This window comes from Nerophis ophidion, linkage group LG13 (genome assembly GCF_033978795.1).
Source record: "Nerophis ophidion isolate RoL-2023_Sa linkage group LG13, RoL_Noph_v1.0, whole genome shotgun sequence".
In the NCBI taxonomy this organism is placed as follows: Eukaryota; Metazoa; Chordata; class Actinopteri; order Syngnathiformes; family Syngnathidae; genus Nerophis; species Nerophis ophidion.
In genome coordinates, this window is record NC_084623.1 from 28,523,444 (window position 1) to 28,546,886 (window position 23,443).

A 23,443-nucleotide genomic window follows, 5' to 3' on the forward strand; every position below is an offset into this window, starting at 1 on the left:
AAAGATTCACATGCAATTCCTTCAAGAATTGCCTCATCTAGTTAATAAATAAAGTTATTGAAATAAAGAGTAAAATTACTTATTTAGTGTTCTACATATGTGGTCACGGACCCCTGTGTAGTCGAAAAGCCCCCCAAGGTAAAAAAAAATTAAGAACACCTGGTTTACAGGACAAGCAGGGGAATGGGCACATTTGATTTGCTCACCTTAACCCACTTACAGCACACAGTACGGCTCATCTCCCCTCATTACAGTGTTTAAAAGAAATATATATATCTCTGTTATCAGAGTTTTTGTTTTTCAGATTTATTGGTATGACGTCACGTTTCCTGCCTGATAATTTCTCTTAATATCATTACTCAATTATTTGTAACTGTTGTCTATGTGCTTCCTAAGGGGCAAGTTTGCAGTGGTCAAACGCTGCTTGGAGAGAACCACAGGAAAGCTGTTTGCTGCCAAGTTTCTACGAAAAAGGAGGCGGGGTCGTGATTGCAGGGCAGAAGTCATCCATGAAATGGCAGTTCTGGAGATGGCCCGAAACAACCCCAGAGTGGTCAACCTGCATGCCGCTTATGAGACAGATCATGACATCGTCTTGGTGCTGGAATTGTGAGTTCACACCTTTGAGTTTACATTAAGTAACATTTCATAAGAGCATATGGTATCCAGTTAACATGAATATAACCTGCTTTTCTTGCCTTCATTGTATTCCTATCATAACAGAAACTTAAACAAGATTGCTTTGAAGGACCTGATTACACAAGTATTGTTCTTGGCTAACATGTGTTGACTTTACAACAATTACACACCTACTTACACGCCTTGTTCTTGAGCAAGTAAACACATTAACTTATTCATCTTTTTTTCCGCAACATTGTTTTTACGATTGCGTCTGTCTTTTTTTGTTTTCATATACCAGCCACCCCTGTGACCAAGAGAGGGACAAGGGGTAGAAAATGGATGGAAGGATGGATGGATAGATAGACTTTTATGCCTCGGGGTGTTGTCCAATATACCTTCTTTTCACTCTCGCTTGCAAATGTTCAACCAGTACTTAACAAAGTGCGGGAATTAACTTGCTATCCCCTGACTTTGTTATATCTCTGATTGTAAGCATTCTAATCTTTTTAAGTGAATCAAAACAGCTACACGAGGTCCGCCTGAAAATAGGGTTAACGCAATACCATTATTTGTTATTATAAGCGCTAACACATGCAAACAATTTATTGCGGCTTGTGTGCCTATGCTTACATCATCAAATGGTCTGCTGCGTCCTTGCTTTCTTGCTCGTAGATTTTTATTCTAGGTCAGGGGTCGGCAACCCAAAATGTTGCAAAGTGCTATGTTGGACCAAAAATACAAAATACAAATCTGTGTGGAGCCACAAAAAATGAAATCCGGTATACAAGTCTTATAATGAAGGCAACACATGACGTAAGGGTCTATATTAGCTATGATAGCCTACTGTCAAAATGACATTAAAAGTCTTATACAATCGTTTTAATGAAGACAACATATGATGTAAGTTTCTTTATTAGTTATAATAACCTACTATCAAAATTACTTAAAAAGTCTTACATAAATGTTATAATGAAGGCAAAACATGACGAAAGTGTCTATATTAGCCTATTATCAAAATGACTTTAAAAGTCTTATATAAGTGTTATAATGAAGGCAACACATGGCGTAAGTGTTTATATTAGCTATATCAGCCTACTATCGAAATGACTTTAAAAGTCTTATATAAGTATTATAATGAAGATAACATATAAGTGTCTATATTAGCCTACTATCAACATTACTTTAAAAGCATTATATAAGTGTTATAATGAAGGCAACACATGATGTAAGTGTCTATATTAGCTAAATTAGCATACTATCAAAAATTTAGGTATAATGGTTGCAATATGTACACACAACTAGCTTGCCGTCCTGCACTGACCAAATATGCCTGATTAGCGCTCCAACAAGTCAACAACATCATCAAATTGCACCTTTGTGCATTCACGCACAGTATACAACGTTTAGTGGACATAATGAAACAATGGAGGAGTGGAAGATTTTACATGTTAACAAACTGTTGCGGCACAGTGCACACTATGGTGAGTTTTACAACCGCCGAAATTAGTAGGACAAAACGATGTTACTCTCATCAGTGAAGCATACACACAAACGTAGTAAAAAGTGGGCTTTCTAATATTTGGGAAGGTTTGTGTCATGTTTGTCCTCAAAACCAAAAACATACTAAAACTAAAAATGTATTTTTCCCCAATCTTTTTTAATTTTCAATCCTTTTTTAAAAATGCTCCAAAGAGCCTCATGCGGCTCGAGAGCCGCTGGTTGCTGACCCCCAATGTAGGTCATAAATCCTGCCTCTCACCTGAAATGTAGATGTCTGAGAATGTAAATATCGGACAAGTTGGGACACATTGACAGCCATTTCTGGACCTGAAACTTGCGCAAACGACACAAAAAGCGTTTGTTTCGATCAAATATACTGTAATTAATATTTAGAATGCAGTAAAAAAAAAAATCTAGCAGTCACATGTTTTTCATCATGATTGTGACTGAGAGGCAAAATTCCAAAAAAAGTGCAATTCCCCTTTAAATATGCAAACTTTACTTTCTCCGTCCGGAGTTGAATAAAATCTGAGTGTGCCAAAACACATAGACAGAGGGCCCCAAAGCCTTAGTTGCAGACCCCTGGTCTATACCAACACAGTGATACCTTGACTTGTGAGTTTATTTGGTTTTGTGACGAAGATCGTAACCCGAAATACTCTTATATCAAATCAATATTGTTTAAAATTAAAATTAAATCACATTCAATTTTGCCATTGTTGTCCCCCTCATAAACAGCACAATTTCAACACAAAACATTTTTTCATTAAAAAACCTTAACTTTTCGATAAGAACTACAGTCCCTGAAAAATGTCATGTCGCTTGGGTAGAAGTTGACCTTAAGTGCCCCTCAACTATATGTACATGGTGAATAGTGCTTTTCTACCTTCAAGGTAGTCAAAGCGCTTTGATACTATTTCAACATTCACACACACATTCATACACTGATGGCGGGAGCTGCCATGCAAGGCCGTAACCTTGCTCAAGGACACAACGGACGTGACGAGGTTGGTAGAAGGTGGGGATCGAACCAAGAACCCTCATGTTGCTGGCACGGCCACTCTTCCATCTGTGCCATGCCGTCCCCGATATTTCTAATCAATTTCGATCCCAAATAATATTTTGGTGCTAAAAGAAAATGCTGAAAAGCATTCTAATGTTCACAGCTTGTTAAAGCCCACTGAGTCAATTTTTACCAGGTCAAAAGTCTTGTCGCCTTGTCATGCACCCAATCTTAGATCACCTATGATTACTAAAGTACTTTCTATTCTATTCTATTATATTCTATCAATTAATGGTAATAATTGAATAAATAAATAATTGTATAAAAAGAACCGCAGCTCACAGACCTTCACATTAACTGCAACTTGACCTGGCTGACACCTTCAGTGTGTCTCAGGGTCAAATATTTGAAGAGACTGGAGATGTTTTTGACAAGCACAGGGCCAGCAGACCCAGAAATACAACTGCTCGGGAGGACCGATTGTTGGCTTAAAAATCAAAGGCCTTTTCAGCTGCAGCAGAGCTACACCAGGCCTGGTCACCTCAAGTCCCTGTGTCAACTAGAACAGTTTTTAACATTATGTCTTAAAATGCCCTCCATGGTCTTATTGCACAGAAACCAAAAGGCAATAAGAAAATGTGTGGCATTTGTCAAGGCCCACACTCTGCTATATGGATGGCTGCTGGAAAAGTGGCAGAAGGTGGATTTCTCAAATGCATCTTTGGTTAAATTACATCACAGCCGCCGCAAATATTGCAGGAGACATACTGGAGCCCGCATGGATAACGAGATTCACCCAGAAAACAGTAATGTTTTGTGGTGCAAAAGTCATGGTCAGGGGTTACATCCGAATGGGGTGTGTGAGAGATTTGCAAGGTAAAAGGCAGCCTAAAATATCAAGAAATACTACCTCTTACATTCACAATAATACAAACGGGCAAATTTCACAACAGCATGGTGCTCCAAAGCAAACTTCCATCTCTACATCAAGTTCCTCAAGGTGAAGAAGATCAAGGTGCTCCAAGACTTGTCAGACGAGTCACCCGATATCAACAACATTGAGCATGTGTGGTGTACAATGAAAGAAGAAGCATGGAAGACGAAACCAAATAATTTTGATAAAATCTGGGAAGCATGTAAGACTGCTTTCCACTGTTCAAACTGTGTAGTGTGACAAAAAGTATAAGATATGCGTTTTAAATAAAATCTCTGCCTTGTTTTCAATGAATATATAGGCCTACTACAATACTGTATTTAACTGTTGGTCATTACTGTGGTACTTTGAGAACCAAATGTTTTCTAAGGTTATACATGGTGAAAAAAGTTTGAGAACCACTGTTATAGAAGGTAGTACAAACAACTACAGTAGTCTTGGGAAGTAATGTAATAATCATGTACAGCATTCGATAGTGGACTTTTACTGTATCTTTATCCAACTGCTTCTTCGTCAAACACCACCAGCAGCTTCTCCATATTTTCATGGATAAATGTCCACTGTTTATAGAATTATTTTATCGTCCTTTGCTACTATTATGTATATTGTATACATGATGGTGCTTATTGTAAAGTGCTACGCTCGTTCTGTTTCACTAAATTAGCTAAACGCTTGGTAATGGTTTTGATGATTTCTTTCTTAAAATCAGTGAATATCATCCACTTTTTTTCGGCACTGTGATTCACACTCACTTTCTTCACACTCATACTTGGAAAAATAGAGTTATGTATTACTACCTATAAGGTAACACTGGCGTCTGAGCCATGTTTTGGTTGGATTTTACGGGGTTCACTGTGACATTTATCATGCCAACTACTGATAGTGAGGCTTGTAACCAAAATTTTGTGGCCACAAACTAAGGCATAATTACACAGATGACTTGTGTCTCTAAATTTTGAGCTGGTTTGACATGATTCGGTTAAGGTTTAAATTACAAGCATAGCTTTAGATACAATTATTTTCACCAGTGATTGAACTCATTTTTTGTAACAGTTATTTGAGCTGTAAAGATTTAAGATTCATAATATGATATTTTTTCTATATTTACAACACTTCCTTGTGGTCTACATAACATGCAATGGATGTGCGTTGGTTAAAATGTTGCATAGATTTCGTTTTACAGACCATCTTAAAGCTGCTTTCTGACTGTCTCTTCAGAATGTGGAGTTTTGTTGGTCTTATTTACGTGTTAAAGTCCTCCTTCAAACCAAGGCCCCTTCGACTGTGTCTCTAACCTATGTTGTTGTTTTTAGTGCTTCCATATCAAGTCTACTGACAGGTATAAACTTATACTTAGACAAATTTTAAAAATCCACAAAGGAAATGGTATTATAGTTATAAGGGTATTAGTTAGAATTATATGGTACTTTTTTTTCCGAAATGGTTACAACAGAGGATTTTTGAGCAGGTCTGCCCCACAACAAGAGGATAGAAAAAAAAGAAGGAACTTTTTGGTTTTGTTCGCTAATATTTCTCCCTTGGTTAGTTAGAACCAAACATAGAAAAAAAGTTTAGAGAACGTTTGCATTACTGCCACATTTTTTTAACAGTCTGTATTACTTATTCAACATACGTACAGTAAATAATGGATGTTTGGACATATGTCCATCAATTCATCATTCGCCCACATTCTAATCGTGATGCCTTGGAGAACCGTTTTTTTTTTCACCTCTAGTTAACAGCCGACTCAAAGAATCAGCCCCCCTGAAAGCAGGGATCAATGTATTCTTTGCATGATTGTATTGACTTGGTATCGATTGTTTTGACAACCCTAATTTAGTGGCTAGAAGTGTACTGAGTGAAGATGCTGTATTTCCCATTGCCATGCTGGTACAGCATAAAACAGCCTAAAGTAAAGTGTGGTTTGTAAAGATACAGTGGGATCATGTAAAACATGCTCCTTGGGTTTCCTTCTAACAGTGCGGCAGGTGGAGAGATATTTGACCACTGTGTGTCTGACGATTTGCTGCCGGAGGCTCAGATCACCCGTCTGCTCAGACAAACACTGGAAGGAGTTCATCACCTCCACCAGAGCAACCTTGTGCACTTAGACCTTAAGGTATACACAAAGTTTTATGTCTAAAGACCAATTTTCTATTTCCATGCCAGTAAAAGTAAAATGTTATTTCTGTCCTGTACATTGTAAACACTTCCATACAGGAAATACCTGACATAAATGACATAAATAAGGTTCAAACTAGGATTGTCAACAGCAATTGTATGTTTGTCCTTTCACAATAATGTTAACTGCATGTTTGCTGTATGTGCTTGCCAGCCCCAGAATATTCTCCTGACCAGCGTGTGTCCTCCAGGGGACATCAAGATTGTGGACTTTGGTCTGGCACGCAGATTGGGTGCGGTCGGGGAGCTTAGAGAGATTCTTGGCACACCTGAATATGTTGGTAAGGTCATGGAAAGTATTTTAACTTCTCAGCATTCACAGACAACATTGTAGTTTAATTACAGTGGTACCTTGTCTTACAAATGTATTAGGTTTCGTGACGGAAGGTGGTCACAATCCAAAATACTTGTATTTAAGATCAATATTCTTCATTTAAAAGCCTGTATTCTGTTCTGGACCTCCCCAAAACACCACACTTTTAACATGTAGCCTTTTAGATAATAAATATTTTATAGAAACAATACAATTGAATGTGTTACAAATAACTAAAATAGTTTTATGAAGACGTGTAATAATAATGTGCAGCATTAATGTTTCCCACAAAAATGCAATCTATTAATGGCAGTGTGGGCGTGATATCATCTAATTTGTATATTTGGCTAAGATGCATGTATATTTTGAAAAAGGCTTAAATAAGTTATACATGTATTTAAAGACATATCTTTGTGTTAATATTACAGTAGTGTCTACATATACTGGTAGCTTCTTGTGTTACATTATATATGTTTGCTTTATTTTACAATTTGTATTTCTACATTATCACTTTAAAGGCCTACTGAAATGAGATGTTTTTATTTAAACGGGGATAGCAGGTCCATTTTATGTGTCATACTTGATCATTTTGCGATATTGCCATTTTTTTGCTGAAAGGTTTTAGTAGAGAACATCGCCGATAAAGTTCGCAACTTTTGGTCGCTAATAAAAAAGCCTTGCCTGTACCGGAAGTAGCAGACGATGTGCACGTGACGTCACGGGTTGTCGGGCTCCTCACATCCTCACATTGTTTATAATCATAGCCACCAGCAGCAAGAGCGATTTGGACCGAGAAAGCGACGATTTCCCCATTAATTTGAACGAGGATGAAATAGTCGTGGATGAGGAAAGAAAAAAAAAAGTTGAGGGCAGTGAGAGCGATTCAGACGTTATTAGACACATTTACTAGGATAATTCTGGAAAATCCCTTATCGGATTATTGTGTTACTAGTGTTTTAGTGAGATTATAAAGGCATACCTGAAATTCGGAGGGGTGTGTTGACCGCCAGTGTCTCTGATGGAAGCCTTGAAGGAGCCAAGAAAGTCGCAGCTGCCTTTTTGACAGCTGCTGCAGGAGGACGCAAGCTCCGCTGATGTCTCTGGTAAGAGCCGACTTATTACCACAATTTTCTCACCGAAACCTGCCGGTTGACATGTGGTTGGGAAACATGTTCGCTTGACCGCTCTGTTCCATATTAAAGCTTCACAACAAACAAAGAAACACCGATAGACAGACAACATTCACACTCACATTCACACACTAGGGCCAATTTAGTTTTGCCAATCAACCTGTCCCTAGGTGCATGTCTTTGGAGAAGCCGGAGTACCCGGAAGGGAACCCACGCAGTCACGGGGAAAACATACAAACTCCACACAGAAAGATCCCGAGCGCAGGACCTTCGTATTGTGAGGCAGACGTACTAACCCCTGTACCACCGTGCTGCCCTTAGGTTTCACCACAATCTACCTATTTACCATTCATAAAATTAAAAAAAAACAAAAACATTTCTTCTGTGGGCACATAGCTACACACATAAGGGGCTTTCATACATTCCCGTTTTCAAGAAATGCCACCAACCGTGTCTCAACGATGAATTAAAGCCTTTCTCAACATGTTTTTAATACGGTGAGTATGCAGAATGATGCGGTAGTACACATTAGGGCTGCACGATTTAAAGACAAAAAACTAATTGCGATTTTTCTCTCCAAAATTTCGATTGCAATTTGATTTGCGATTTTTACATTTTATACATATAAATGCTTATACCTGCAAAAATAGCAAGTAAAGAAAGTCACGTTAGACTTTCATTCAGTATATTCTTGTCTTGAACGATAAGCAATAATTTACTTACAAAAATATTTGGCTTCATGCAGACAGACTCAGAACTTTTGTCTACATTATGGTTTTGAAATTAAGAAATAACCAATAAAAAAACCATACACTGAGGCTGTAGGGTGATAACACTGTCGCCAACTCCTCAGCAAGGAAAGTAGCTATTGGCTGTCCTAAAAGTCACTAGAAGTTGCTGGATGACATCATTTCCTAATTTGCATAATTTATTGCAATGGAGGCTGTCGGAAAGATACAAAAATAAGTTTAAAAAATGGTAAGTATGATTAAAAATTAAAACTATTTTGCTAATTTAGAATTTTAATTGTTTTTTAAATCAATTTTGTTCCGCATTGTTAATGTTAAATTATGACATTTAAAGGCCTACTGAAAGTAGATTTTCTTATTTGAACGGGGATAGCAGGTCCGTTCTATGTGTCATACTTGATCATTTCGCGATATTGCCATATTTTTGCTGAAAGGATTTAGTAGTGAACATCCACGATAAAGTTCGCAACTTTCGGTGCTAAGGGAAAAGCCCTGCCTCTACCGGAAGTCGCAGACGATGACGTCACAAGTGTGGGGGCTCCTAACATTTTCACATTGATTTTAATGGGAGCCTCCAACAAAAAGTGCTATTCAGACCGAGAAAACGACAATTTCCCCATTAATTTGAGCGAGGATGAAAGATTCATGTTTGATAAAAAAAAAAAAAGTATAAAAAAAACGCGATTGCATTGGGACGGATTCAGATGTTTTTAGACACATTTACTAGGATAATTCTGGGAAATCCCTTATCTTTCTATTTTGATGCTAAGTGTTTTAGTGAGTTTAACAGTACCTGATAGTCGGAAGGGTGTATCCATGGCTATGGACGGCACAAGCTCAGCTTTTCTCCGGTAAGAAGCGACTTTTTAACCACAATTTTCTGACCGAAACCTGCTGGTTGACATTCCGTCGTGATTTATGTTCGCTTGACCACGCTCTGATTCATAGTAAAGTTTCACCTCCAGGAATTTTAAACAAGGAATCACTGTGTGTTTGTGTGGCTAAAGGCTAAAGCTTCCCAACTCCATCTTTCTACTTTGACTTCTCCAATATTACTTGAACAAATTGCAAAAGATTCAGCAACACAGATCTCCAAAATACTGTGTAATTATGCGGTTAAAGCAGACGACTTTTAGCTGTGTGTGTGCGCAGCGCTCATACTTCCTAAAAACCTGTGACTTTTGCGTACACGTCATCATTACACAACGTTTTCAAGACGAAACTCCCGGAAATTTAAAATTGCAACTTAGTAAACTAAAAAGGCCGTATTGGCATGTGTTGCAATGTTAATATTTCATCATTGATAAATAAACTATCAGACTGTGGGGCGGTTTAGCTCGGTTGGGAGAGTGGCCGTGCCAGCAACTTGAGGGTTGCAGGTTCGAATCCCTTTCTGCCATCCTAGTCACTGCTGTTGTGTCCTTGGGCAAGACACTTTACCCACCTGCTTCCAGTGCCACCCACACTGGTTTGAATGTAACTTAGATATTGTGTTTCACTCTGTAAAGCGCTTTGAGTCACTAGAGAAAAAGCGCTATATTAATATAATTTACTTCACTTCACTGCGTGGTGGGTAGTAGTGGGTTTCAGTAGGCCTTTAATCAAAAGAATGGAGAACTGTGCGGAACTGCATGGGATTAAGTAACCATATCTAATGACTGGATAATTAACATGAACAATGGAATTGGGATGTTGCAGTGATTTATATTAGCTTCATTTGACAGTGAAGAAATGTTTACAGCTTTGCACATGCGTGTTTCATTAACAGTCTCGAGGTGTGTCATCATGTCAGTCTCTGCACTGTCAGACATGATGAGATATTAGCTAGGTGTGATGGTAGAGAAACATTTACATCTAAAATTCCAGTCGAAACTTCCGGCTTCCGACATCCGAGTACAAATGGCACGCACCATATTAGTCCAGATGGCAAATGATTTCCGCATTCGCAAACTGCTGCAATTCCCGCCCTGTGAGGAGCAGTACCCGTCACTGCTCGTTGAGGAACGGCTGCATGCTTACACATCAGAGTCTCCAAGACACAAAAAAGTCTCCAAGACACAAAAAAGTCTCCCATAACACTGTATACTAGTGATCGTTTGTGTTTTTTTTTTAATGTTTTTATTTCTTATATGATTTGTGTTTGCTTGTTTCATTCTGTCTTGACGCTGAATTACAAATGTCTGAACAACTATTTAACCTCCGGTTACGATTAAAGAAATCTTGACCTTGACATAAAGGTAGGAGGAGATTCCTCGTTAAGCTGAAAAAAATCATCTGGTTTTAGCCAAGGTTCGCTGAGACCAATGGCGTTAAGATTCTCTAATGACCTCATTAAATAATAACATTTTGGGTGACAATGATCTCATGTTCAAAAAGCCCATGTTATATATAGTGAGCTGTTTTGAGGCATTTTTGTTAATAGTATCCGTAGTACTGATATTAATAATGTTATGTTTGTTTTGTGTACTGCGCCTTAAATAATTTCGTTCACGTTTTTAAATGATTTACCTGGTGCTGCAATAGATTTAGTGAGTCAAAATTTGCCACCTCAGTAGAATGCATGATCACCTCTGGCACAGTCATTACAGAAAAACATTATGTGAGTTATGTATTATTGTACAAGAAATGCTATGTGTGCAGGAATTTTCCGGCCTGGCGCTGGTTAGTTCTAGCTTAACAAACTCCTCACCCGGACTAACGGACGTAATTGCCTGTGTCAGAGCTTGCTTTACTGTAGTTAGTCAAGCTTGACTCAAATAAAAGTCTATATTTCTGGAAAGAGTGATGGCGCCTTCCCGGTTCGGGTGAAGGCCATTCCTCCTCAGCAAGCCCGGTTTTCCCCAGACGAGGGCCAATTATCAATAAACGTTAGTCCCTGTTCTCTATAAAAACTAGCTAGCCACTTGTTAAGCGAGACTAACATTTATTGTTACGTCTGTATTTCAGACTAGCAGGGCTACGCTTCAACTCCTTCACCAAGTTTGCTAGCTACACACTGTGTAATGTTTTTGATTATCTCTTTTTTTACTTCAATGAAAATATTCCACTACTTCTCAGCACTAACCATTACACTCACCTTCCTCCTTTCCATGCTTGAAATACAAAGTTATGTCCATCTCTAGATATAAGCAAATGGGCTATAAAGTGAGATACCACATGTTTTGGTCAGATCTTACAGGGTTCATTATGATGTTTGCTGTTGCCAAGTAATAGTGGAGAAGCACGTAACCCAGAGGTTTGCTAGCAACCCATAACATAACAAGTAGCGGAGAGACAGCTCATATCCGTAAAAGAGGTGCTCTTAAGCTGAGGTACTGCCATATAACTACTGCAATATGAAGTTTTTGCCCACTACTTACTTGTGTACAGAAAACATGTTTTTTACTGCTATTATATTACGTTACTTAGAAATTATTATAACTCCTTTTTCAATGCAATTGTTGAATTGAGATGAATAATAGTGATCAGATGAGTTGTCTTATACCATGTGTGTATCATGTACTGTATATCTCATGATAACTTTGTTCACATCTAAAAGTAGTGGATGGTTCAAGGAAGTGTGATAAACAAAACAACAATGGATTTTTTCTTAAAATACCGTTTTAAAAATTATTATATGCAATAAATGTTTACGGAGTCCACTGTATTTCATTATGAACGAGAGTCTGTTTTTTAAGACTGCTGCTAAAAGATTGTTGTAAGTGTCCATAGGCTTCCTGCATGTCTCTGGTTGGACGCTTTTCTCATCAACACGCTGGTCTTCTACAGGACCCTTGACTTGGCTGGTCTAGAACACTTGACACAATTGTCATCCAGACATCTGAAGGCTTGCCTGGCTTTTGCTAGAGGTTTTTGGAAGCTAGATTTTAGCTTTTGGTCAACCACCCTGTTTGTTGTTTGATGAGATTAACTTTGAGTTAGTCTGTCATGGAGATGCACAGTACATGTGGAGGAAGACAATAAAAAGCATTGATGCTAAGGAAAACTGGCCACTGTCAACTCAGGTGATGTAAACAATATGATATTGGGTGCCTGTCTTCTTTCTAGGGGCTAAGTGAACCCTTTCACGGTCAAGGAATCTTGAGGTAGGTGGATTATATCAATATTTTTGATGAAAAGATAAAATAATCTGCTGAGAACGTGAAATTTGGCCAAAACGGGAAGTACCAACAAGACAACGACTTGAAACTTATCATCAATACGGTGAGGAAATGGTTAAGACTCTCAGTGTTCTAGAACAGCAAAACAATCTAATGGGGAACTTCTTGTGTGGTTTAAGACCAGAGTGAGTGGTGATGAGGAAAGCATTCGACTCGGCTCAGTTTAAGGCTTCCTTCCTACAGGTATCTTGCAAGAAGCTTCTAGAACGAGTTATAAAAACACAGACTACAAAGACATTGGACTTCATGAACATGAACTATTGATATTTGTTGTTATTCTTCTAAGACTAACAACCTCAATGAGAAATGACTTAATTCCTGTAGTAGTAAAAGTACTTCATCATTGATATGTTTTTTCTTCCACTCAGCTCCAGAAATTCTTAATTATGAGCCAATCACAACAGCAACAGACCTTTGGTGAGCTTCCTTTGAACTTGTTACTGTATGTAAAGATTATGGTAATTATTGTATTTGCTGTACATATATAGATGATGGCAATGATTGTTTTTACTATCCAAAGAAATGATAATAAAGCATGATATTGTAAATCACTAGGGATAGTATTTAATTGAGATATTTTGTCAAATATGTGTATGTGATGTATGAGTAGATTTGGTAATTATAATTTATGATAATTTCATAAATGCTGTGTGTGTTTTTGTCAGGAGTGTGGGCGTCATAGCTTACTTGCTGGTCACAGGTGAGTCTCCCTTTGCTGGCGACGACAAGCAGGAGACTTATCTGAACGTGTCCCAGATCAATGTGGACTACAGCAGGGAGGCCTTTTCCAGGGTTTCTGAGCTGGCTGTTGACTTTATCCGCAAACTCCTAGTCAAAGCGCCTGAGTAAGTACAAGCCGACATTATGGAATAGAAAAGGCATTGTTTGGAATCGCTGCCCTCAGAGCAGTCTGTGTTCTTTTGACTGCCTTTTCATTGCTTTCAGAAACAAGCACACAAACACATCACTACAACAAGGTTACTTCTCGTGTGTGAAAATAACACTAGGTTTCTCCAGATTGCCAATACGGTATATTCCGACCACTTATGGCTCCCCCATCTTGTACAAATATTCCCAAACTTGTCTCAAATTTTATGATTTTTAAGTTATTTTAAAATAAATGTTCTGACTAGTGATGTCGTCCAGCCCCCAATCTTGTCCAAAGCACCCTAAACCAGCACAAACGGATGGGACACGTTTGGGGAGATTTTGACTTACTTAGGGTTTAGGGCTGCACAATTATAGACAAAATATTAATCACAATTATTTTCATCAATATTGAAATCACGCTTATTAATCATGATGGTTTACTGTTAATTAAATTTTTTTATTACACTTATTTTTTTAAACACAATAAGTAAACCAGGCTTTCATTTCAAAATGAAACAGGAAAATCATCCATCCATCCATTTTCTACCGCTTATTCCCTTTCGGGGTCGTGGGGGGCGCTACAATCGGGCGGAAGGCAGGGTACACCCTGGACAAGTCGCCACCTCATCGCAGGGCCAACACAGACAGACAACATTCACACTCACATTCACACACTAGGGCCAATTTTTTAGTGTTGCCAATCAACCTATCCCCAGGTGCATGTCTTTGGAGGTGGGAGGAAGCCGGAGTACCCGGAGGGAACCCACGCATTCACGGGGAGAACATGCAAACTCCACACATAAAGATCCCGAGCCTGGATTTGAACCCAGGACTGCAGGAACTTCGTATTGTGAGGCAGACGCACTAACCCCTCTACCACCGTGAAGCCCACAGGAAAATCAATTAATTAATAATAAAATCGAATATATACAAGACAAAGGACTGACTAAAATAAATGTCATTGCACAGTGCGATCATGAAGTGCAATAAAGTTAAAAAGTAAGATTATGCAAGACAGGCGCATACAAAGGAATATATTCATGTACTGCTCACAGTATATACAGGACATATGTCATTGGCCGAATAAACTGTTATGTCCATTATATTTGCGTGTCTTTGAGAGGTGGATGCATCCGGGCTCCATCAGTGCATGGTTGATGTTACGGTTGTCTGTATTTTGGGAACCCCCGGTTTTGTAGCTGTTTGTCAGGGCTTTGCGCCGGTGGCCTGCTCTGTTAGCAACCAGCTTTACAACACGGGCAAACAATGGCGGTTGAGAAAAAAAAAGGGACGTGTTTTTAATGCTTAATGTGTCTGCACAACTCGATAATTTGTTTGAATGTGCAGACCAAGGCAGCTTTGCCGTGCAACTCCTTTGTTGTTGGTTCGTCCACGCGGGAGCATTTCCTTGGGAACGGCAAGGCGTGCGCTCATGTTCTGGGGTTAAAATGAATATGAATATTGTAACATTAATAACTTAAAAACTATAATGTGCTATGTTTGCAGATCAAACATAGCACAAACAAATGGAACAATGTTGCTGTTATTTGACCAAAGTGGGGGCTGGAGGACTTGATTAGTCAGAAAATGTACAAAACCCAAAACCAGTGGAGTTGGCACGTTGTGTAAATCATAAATAAAAACAAAATAAAATGATTTGCAAATCCTTTTCAACTTATATTCATTCGAATACACTGCAAAGACAATATATTTATTGTTCGAACTGAGAAACCACAGGACACTTTTCCACTTTTCATCAGTCCATCTGAGATGAGCTCAGGCACAGCGAAGCCGGCGGCGTTTCTGCGTTAATAAATGTCTTTTGCTTTGCATAGTAGAGTTTTAACTTGCACTTACAGATGAGGAACTGTAATTAATGACAGTGGTTTTCTGAAGTGTTCTTGAGTCCATGTGGTGATATCCTTTACACAGTGATGTCGGTTTTTGATGCAGTAGCGCCTGAGGGGTCGAAGGTTGTTCTTAAACTGTTTGACAATTTGCTCACGCGTTTGTTCACAAAGTGGTCACCCTCGCCTCATTGTGAAGTTTGTGAATGACTGAGCATTTCATGTAAGCTGCTTTTATACCCAATCATGGCACCCACCTATTCTCAATGAGCCTGTTCACCTGTGGGATGTTCCAAATAGGTGTTAATGAGCATTCGTCAATATTTCTCAGTCTTTTTTGCCAATTGTGCCAGCTTTTTTTTAAAACATGTTGCAGGCATCAAATTCCAAATGAGCTAATATTTGCAAAAAATAACAAAGTTTACCAGTTCGAACATTAAGTATCTTGTCTTTGCAATCTATTCAATTGAATATAGCTTGAAAAGGATTTGCAAATCATTGTATGTTTATGTACGATTTACACAACATGCCAACTTTACTGGTTTTGGGTTTTGTATTTCAGAGTACTTTAAAAACTGTAAAGTTACAAACGAAACATTTTCGCAACTCAAACGATTGGGACAATCTTGTGGAGATTTGGACAAGGTGGGCTTTATACAGGCAGTTTCAACATTTAATGACGTAACATGCCCGCACATTAGCTTTGTGTGTAGTAGCATTCTGGACAGCTAACATTAACTATCATTGAATGTATATTTTAGCTCAGAAGCCACATGAAGGGAAATATATTCCCAAGTGGGCCGGACTATTGAAATCATTGCATGATAACTTAAAAATAAATAGAACTTCAGATTTTTTTTGTTTGTTCAAAAAAAATAACACCCACATTCAGATAATGTACAAATCATAATGTTTTTTTTGTTTTTTTTTAAACTTACATGTTTCGGTTAATAGTATTCTATCTTCAGTTGTCGTTATTTATACTTTCTGAATAAATTATGTATTAATGTTGATCAGTCAAATAGGTATAATTGAGTCTGGCAGAGTTTTATAATGCAACTATTGGTGTTACTTTTTAATCAATCAGAATATTAAAAACATCAGTGCATAATAATACCAAAATGAAATTACAGTATGTTATCAATGTAATTTACTAATTTTTCTCAACTAATGTACTAACATGCTCATATGGTTTATTACTGTTGAGCACAACTGTGTGTGTGTGTGTATATGTGTATATATATATATATATATATATATATATATATATATATATATATATATATATATATATATATACATCTTGATTGGATTATCCAGAGAATAGTGCTCCATACCGTGGTAGAGCGCAATATGTATATTTGGGAAAAATCACAAGACTACTTCATCGCAGGTTTGCCACTGTGCGATATAGAAAATGACTATATCCTAATACTCAAGTATACGTTCTCACGCAGTTGCTTTTAGCTGCGGGCAACAAACTGCATGCGTTTCTCACTCCTCCTCGTCTCTTCTTCTCACAGAGACTTAAAATAAGCCCACCTTCTTACATACGTCACATACTGTTGCGCGTCTAGCGTCATACGCTCTCTCCGAGCAGAGCTGTAGCAGCATGGCTAATGTTAGCTGAGACAGATCGTGCAAGCGGAGCGGTGTGAGTGACATTAAGAGAGAGAGAAGGTGCGAAACTGATCACAAATGGAGGAAGAACAATTAATGCCCAAAAAAACAGCAGGGTGTCCATCACCTGGCGGTGGTTTGCCTTCATGCGGGAAGATATTCAGCAGACAACAGCAATATGCAAAGTATGCAGCAGAAGTGATGCTACAAAAGGTAGCATCACCCGCGACAGAATGAGGAGTATTTAATAAATAAAGTTTTGGTAAATTGATTGTGATTTCCCTCTCTGCATGAAAGTTTAAAATGTGCATATATTAATGCAGTATGAAGAAGAATGTTTTAAGGTAGACACATAGAGTCATCATATTGCTGTGATTATATGCATCAAGTGTTCATTCAAGGCTATGGCAAAATATCGAGATATAGATTGTATTTCGCGATATGGCATAAAAATACAGAGATATTAATAAAAGCCAATATCGCCCAGCCCTAATATATATATATATATATATATATATATATATATATATATATATATATATATATATATTGCCCGAAAACAGTGCGGTAATAGCAGTATTTTCCTGCACATCTTTTGAAAGTGCCCTGCGTTGAGGTGGCAACTTGTCCAGGGTGTACCCCACCTTCCGCCCGATTGTAGCTGAGGTAGGCACCAGCGACCCAAAAGGGAATAAGCGGTAGAAAATGGATGGATATATATATATATATATATATATATATATATATATATATATATATATATATATATATATATATAAAATATGTATGTATGTACAGTCAAGAAAATAAGTATTTGAACACCCTGCTATTTTGCAAGTTCTCCCACTTAGAAATCACAGAGGGGTCTGAGATTTTCACAGTAGGTGCATGTCCACTGTATGAGAGAGAACCTAAAAAGAAACATTAAGAAATCACAATCCATTATTTTTTTAACAATTATTTTCGTGTGATACAGCTGAAAATAAGTATTTGAACACCTGTCTATCAGCTAGAATTCTGACCCTCAAAGACCTGTTAGTCCGCCTTTAAAAGTCCTCCTCCACTCCACTGTATTATCCTGAATCAGATGCACCTGTGTGAGGTCGTTAGCTGCATAAATACACCTGTCCACCCCATACAATCAGTAAGACGCAAACATTCAGCATGGCTAAGAGCAAAGAGCTGTCCAAAGACACCAGAGAAAAAATTGTACTACTCCACAAGGATGGAAGGGGCTCTGGAGAAATTGCCAACCAGATTGGTGAAAAAAGGTCCACTGTTGGAGCAATTATTAGAAAATGGAAGAAGCTAAACATGACGGTAAATCTTAATCGGAGTGGAGCCCCATGCAAGATATCACCTCGTGGGGTCTCAATGATGCTAAGAAAGGTGAAGAATCAGCCCAGGACGACACGGCAGGACTTGGTCAATACACTAACACGTCATGGTTTGAAATCATGCATGGCACGGAAGGTTCCCCTGCTTAAACCAGCACATGTTAAAGCCTATCTTAAGTTTGCCAAAGACCATTTGGATGATCCAGAGGAGTCATGGGAGAAAGTTTTGTGGACAGATGAGATCAAAATAATTCCACTATGCCTGTTTGGAGGAAGAAGAATGATGCATACCATCCCAAGAACACCAATTCCTACTGTGAAGCATGGAGGTGGTAGCATCAAGCTTTGGGGGTGTTTTTCTGCTCATGGGACAGGACGACTGTACTGTATTAAGGAAATGATGACTGCAGCCATGTATTGGGAGATTTTGGCCAAAAACTTCCTTCCCTCAGTCAGATAATTGAAGATGAGTCGTGGCTTGATCTTCTAACATGACAATGATCCAAAACACACAGCCAGGAAAACCAAGAAGTGGCTTGGTAAGAACCATATCAAGGTTCCGGAGTCGCCTAGCCGGTCTCCAGACCTATATCCAATTGAAAATCTTTGGAGGGAGCTGAAAGTCTGTGTTACTCAGCGACAGCCCAGAATCCTGACTGATCTAGGGAAGATCTGTGTGGAGGAGTGGGCCAAAATCCCTCCTGCAGTCTGTGCAAACCTTGTGAAGAACTATGGGAAACGTTTGACCCCTGTAATTGCAAACAAAGGGTACTCTACCAAATATTAATGTTGGTGTTTAAATACTTATTTTCAGCTTTAACACACAAATAAATTGTTAATAAATCATAGATTGTGATTTCTGGATTTTTCTTTTTAGGTTATCTCTCATACAGTGGACATGCACCTACCGTGAAATTTTCAGACCCCTCCATGATTTCTAAGTGGGAGAACTTGCAAAATAGAAGGGTATTCAAATACCTATTTTCTTCACTGTATATATACAAAGTCGTGGTGTGTGTGTGCATTGCCGTAACTACCATTGAGGAGACCGAGTCCAGGTCCTCTGTATTTCTTTAAGTGACAAAAAGAAGATATGACTGATGTAAAATGTACTTTGTGTACTGTACCGCGCCTGTACAGCACCATGCAATCATCTTCTCACAATATACGATCTTTGGTAATGCCCTGCCGGCTGCAACTCCAGCAGCGTAACACAATGACATCCACTTTTATTATAAACATCATCCGATCTGAAATTTGCTGTCAACATAACATAATATTACATTAAATTATATTGATGTAACTATTGTGGGTTTCAGTTGAATGAAATTGATGTGAAACTTTGTCAGGAAAATAACAATGTTTATGTAAGCCATGTTCTGTTCACAGAGATCAAGCCCGCCCACCCTAAACTTAGCTGCGCGTAGGCCTTTGCGATCTGTGGGGCGCCTGTTTTGCGTAAAGAAGCACAGCACATGTCAAATGTGAATTATTTAATGACAAGGCCCTTCGTATAAAATTTTGCCCCGAACGTACTTCTGGCCACATCATGATAATAATATGACAACATATTTCCCTCTCAAACTTCCGGTAGCTTTCGTGGCACGTGTCAATAATACCCAGTTGTGAAACAGAAAGTTGTGGGTTCTATCCTTTGTTATAGTTGCAACCATGGAAATGATTAAAATGTATGTTTTATTGATGTTAAAATTGTTTAATATGCAAAACTACAGCATATTACTAAAAAATGTGAACTGTTACAAAATCATGCTGATTGTTAAAGATGTTGAATAATATAAGACGTGATAGTTCTACCCCAATTGAACCTTTTTTTTGTCTGGAAATTCATAGTGTTGCTCAAGGTAATATATATGCTGTTGGGATACACATGTTTTTAGCCTTCCAAAGCTCCTCTTGAACCACGGTTTTTTGACCTCGGTATTTTTAAATCCTAGTTACAGCCCTCTGTGTGTGTGCGTGTGTGTGTGTGTCTGCGTGCGTGCGTGTACAGAAAGTATTCAAACCCCTTTAAATGTTTCACTCTTTGTTTCATTGCAGCCATTTGTTAAAATCACAAAAGTTATTTTTTATTAATGATTAATGTATACTCTGCATCCCATCTTGACAGAAAAAAATGATGAATATTTTTTTGCAAATTTAAAAAAAAAGAAAAACTGAAATATCACATTGTCATAAATATTCAGACTTTTTTGCTCCGTATTGAGTAAAAACACCCTTTTGAGCTTGTACAGCCATGATTCCTCCTCGGAATGATGCAACAAGTTTTTCCACACCTGAACAGGCAGATCTTCTCCAGTTCTGTCAGGTTGGATGGTGAATGTTGGTGGACATCCATTTTCAGGTCTCTCCAGAGATGCTCAATTGGGTTTAGGTCAGTGCTCTGGCTGCGCCAGTCAAGAATAGTCACAGAGTTGTTCCGAAGTCACTCTTTTGGTATTTTAGCTGTTTACTTAGTCATTGTCTTGTTAGAAGGTAAACCTTCGATCCAGCCTGAGGTCCTTAGTACTCTGGAACATATTTTCTTCCAGGATACTGTACTGTCAATTGCGACTAGAGATGTCCAATAATGGCTTTTTTTGCAGATATTTTGATATTGTCCAACATTTAATTGCCGAGTCCGATATCAACTGATACCAATATATACAGTTGTGGAATTAACACATTATTATACCTAATTTTGTTGTGATGCCCCGTTGGGGGCAGCACGGGGGTGCAGGGGTTAGTGCATGTGCCTCACTATACGAAGGTCCTGAATTGTCCTGGGTTCAATCCCTGGCTCGGGGTCTTTCTGTGTGGAGTTTGCATGTTCTCTCCGTGACTGTGTGGGTTCCCTCTGTGTACTCCGGCTTCCTCCAACCGCCAAAAAACATGGGAATAGTTTGATTGGCAACACTAAATGGGCCCGAGTGTGTGAATGTGAGTGTGAATGTTGTATGTCTATCTGTGTTGGCCCTGCGATGAGGTGGTGACTTGTCCAGGTTGTACACCGCCTTTCGCCCGAATGCAGCTGAGATAGGCTCCAGCACCACCCGCGACCCAACCGGGACAAGCGGTAGAAAATGAATGGATGGATGCCCAGCTGGATGCATTAAACAATGTAATAAGGTTTTCCAAAATAAATCAACTCAAGTTATCGAGAAAAAAAATACCAACATGGCACTGCCATATTTATTATTGAAGTCACAAAGTGCATTATTTTTTAACATGCCTCAAAACAGCAGCTTGGAATTTGGGACATGCTCTCCCTTAGCGAGAATGAGGAGGTTGAGGTGTGCGGGGTCGAGGTTGGGGGTAGAGGGTAGCGGGGGTTTATATTGTAGCGTCCCGGAAGAGTTTGCGCTGCAAGGGGTTCTGGGTATTTGTTCTGTTGTGTTTATGTTGTGTTACGCTGTGGCCGTTCTCCCGAAATGTATTCTTGTTTGGTGTGGGTTCACAGTGTGGCGCATATTTAAAATAGTGTTTAAGTAGTTTATATGACCACCCTCAGTGTGACCTGTATGGCTGTTGACCAAGTATGCCTTGCATTTACTTATGTGTGTGAAAAAACGTAGATATTATGTGATTGGGCCGGCACGCAAAGTCAATGCTTTCAAGGTTTATTGACGCTCTGTACTTCTCCCTACGTCTGTGTACCACTCCGTACAGAGGCGTTTTAAAAAGTCATACATTTTACTTTTGAAACCGATACCGATAATTTACGATAATACATTTTAAAGCATTTATCGGCCGATAATATCGGCAGTCCAATATTATCGGACATCTCTAATTGGAACAATTTGACCTGTCCCTGCAGCTAAAAAACACCCCATAATGCTGCTACCGCCATGGTTGACTGTTGGGATTGTATTGGGCAGGTGATGAGTGCCTGGTTTTCTTCTCACCCATTCTTGACTAAGGCCAACAATTTCAGTTTTGGTCTCAGCAGACCAGAGAATATTATTTGTAATAGTCTGGAGTCCTATTTGTATTTTTTTGGCAAACTATGCGGGCTTTCATATGTTGCACAAAGGAGAGGCTCCCGTTGGGCCATTCTACCATTAAGCCCCAACTGGTTGAGAGCTGCAGTGATATTTGACTCCCTCCTGGATCTCTGGAGCTCAGCCATAGTGATCATTGGCTTCTTCTTTATCTCTCTTACTAAGGCTCTTCAGCCATGATTGCTCAGTTAAGCTTAACGGCCAGCTCTAGGAAGAGTTGTGGCCGTCCCAAACCTCTTCCATTTAAGGATTATGGAAGCCACTGTGTTCTTAGGTACCTTGAGTGCTGCAGAAATTAGTTTGTAACCTTGGCCAGATCTATGTCTTTCCACAATTCTGTCTCTGAGTTCCTTGGGCAGTTCTTTCTACCTCATGATTCTCATTTGCTCTGATATGCACTGTGAGCTCTATTTTCTTAGAAATGTGTGTGCCTTTCCTCATCAAGTGCAATCAGTTTAATTAAACACAGCTGGACTCCAATGAAGCAAAAGAACCATCTCAAGGAGAATCAGAAATCATGGACAGCATGTGAGTTAAATATGAGTGTCACAGCAAAGGGTCTGAATACTCATGACCATGTGATATTTCAGTTTTTCTTTTTAATACATTTCCAAAAATGTCTACTTTTCTGTTTTTTCTGTCAAGATGGAGTGCTAAGTGTTTATTAAGAAATACAATGAATTTTTTATTTATTTTAGCAAATGGCTGCAATGAAACAAAGAGTGAACATTTTAAAGGGGTCTGAATAATTTCCACACCTACTGTAAAACCTTGTTGGTTTGTAGATGTTTTTTTATTGGGCTTTATAGGCAAAATATATGAATCTTAATTACCTGCAATGTTAGCTGCTTCTTGCTAGCAGTTTTTTTTTTTAATGTTTAGAGAACACAGACAAGAGATAGACGGGTTCTTGTCTCATACACAAAAAAGGTTCAGTCCCCCTTTAGTAGCACAGTGAATGGGATCACCACAAACAACCAGATCTCAAACATTCGGATAAACAAATATGGGCATGTTTATTAAGTGTTAAAGTGTAGTTTGGTAAGATTTTCAGATTTTGCGCGCGCGCGTTTAAATGAGCGTGCGTACCCTTTTTTTTATTTTGTAGTGTTTTGTTAGAAAAGTAGTACTGTATGCAGTAAATGTTTTACTTTGTATACTTTATATGTTTTGCAAGGAT

The 23,443-nt window shown here is 38.6% G+C and overlaps 1 protein-coding gene across 1 annotated transcript in view; it reads left to right on the forward strand.

Annotated features, from left to right (window-relative positions):
* The window catches only part of stk17b (serine/threonine kinase 17b (apoptosis-inducing)), a 32,441-nt gene that overhangs the window by 7,540 nt on the left and 1,458 nt on the right, over positions 1 to 23,443 (forward strand). Inside the window, exons 2-6 of the mRNA XM_061918722.1 lie at positions 397 to 609; positions 6,039 to 6,177; positions 6,394 to 6,520; positions 12,960 to 13,008; positions 13,257 to 13,436. Of these exons, the coding sequence (XP_061774706.1) occupies positions 397 to 609; positions 6,039 to 6,177; positions 6,394 to 6,520; positions 12,960 to 13,008; positions 13,257 to 13,436 (708 nt within the window). The remainder of the gene's footprint in view (positions 1 to 396; positions 610 to 6,038; positions 6,178 to 6,393; positions 6,521 to 12,959; positions 13,009 to 13,256; positions 13,437 to 23,443) is intronic.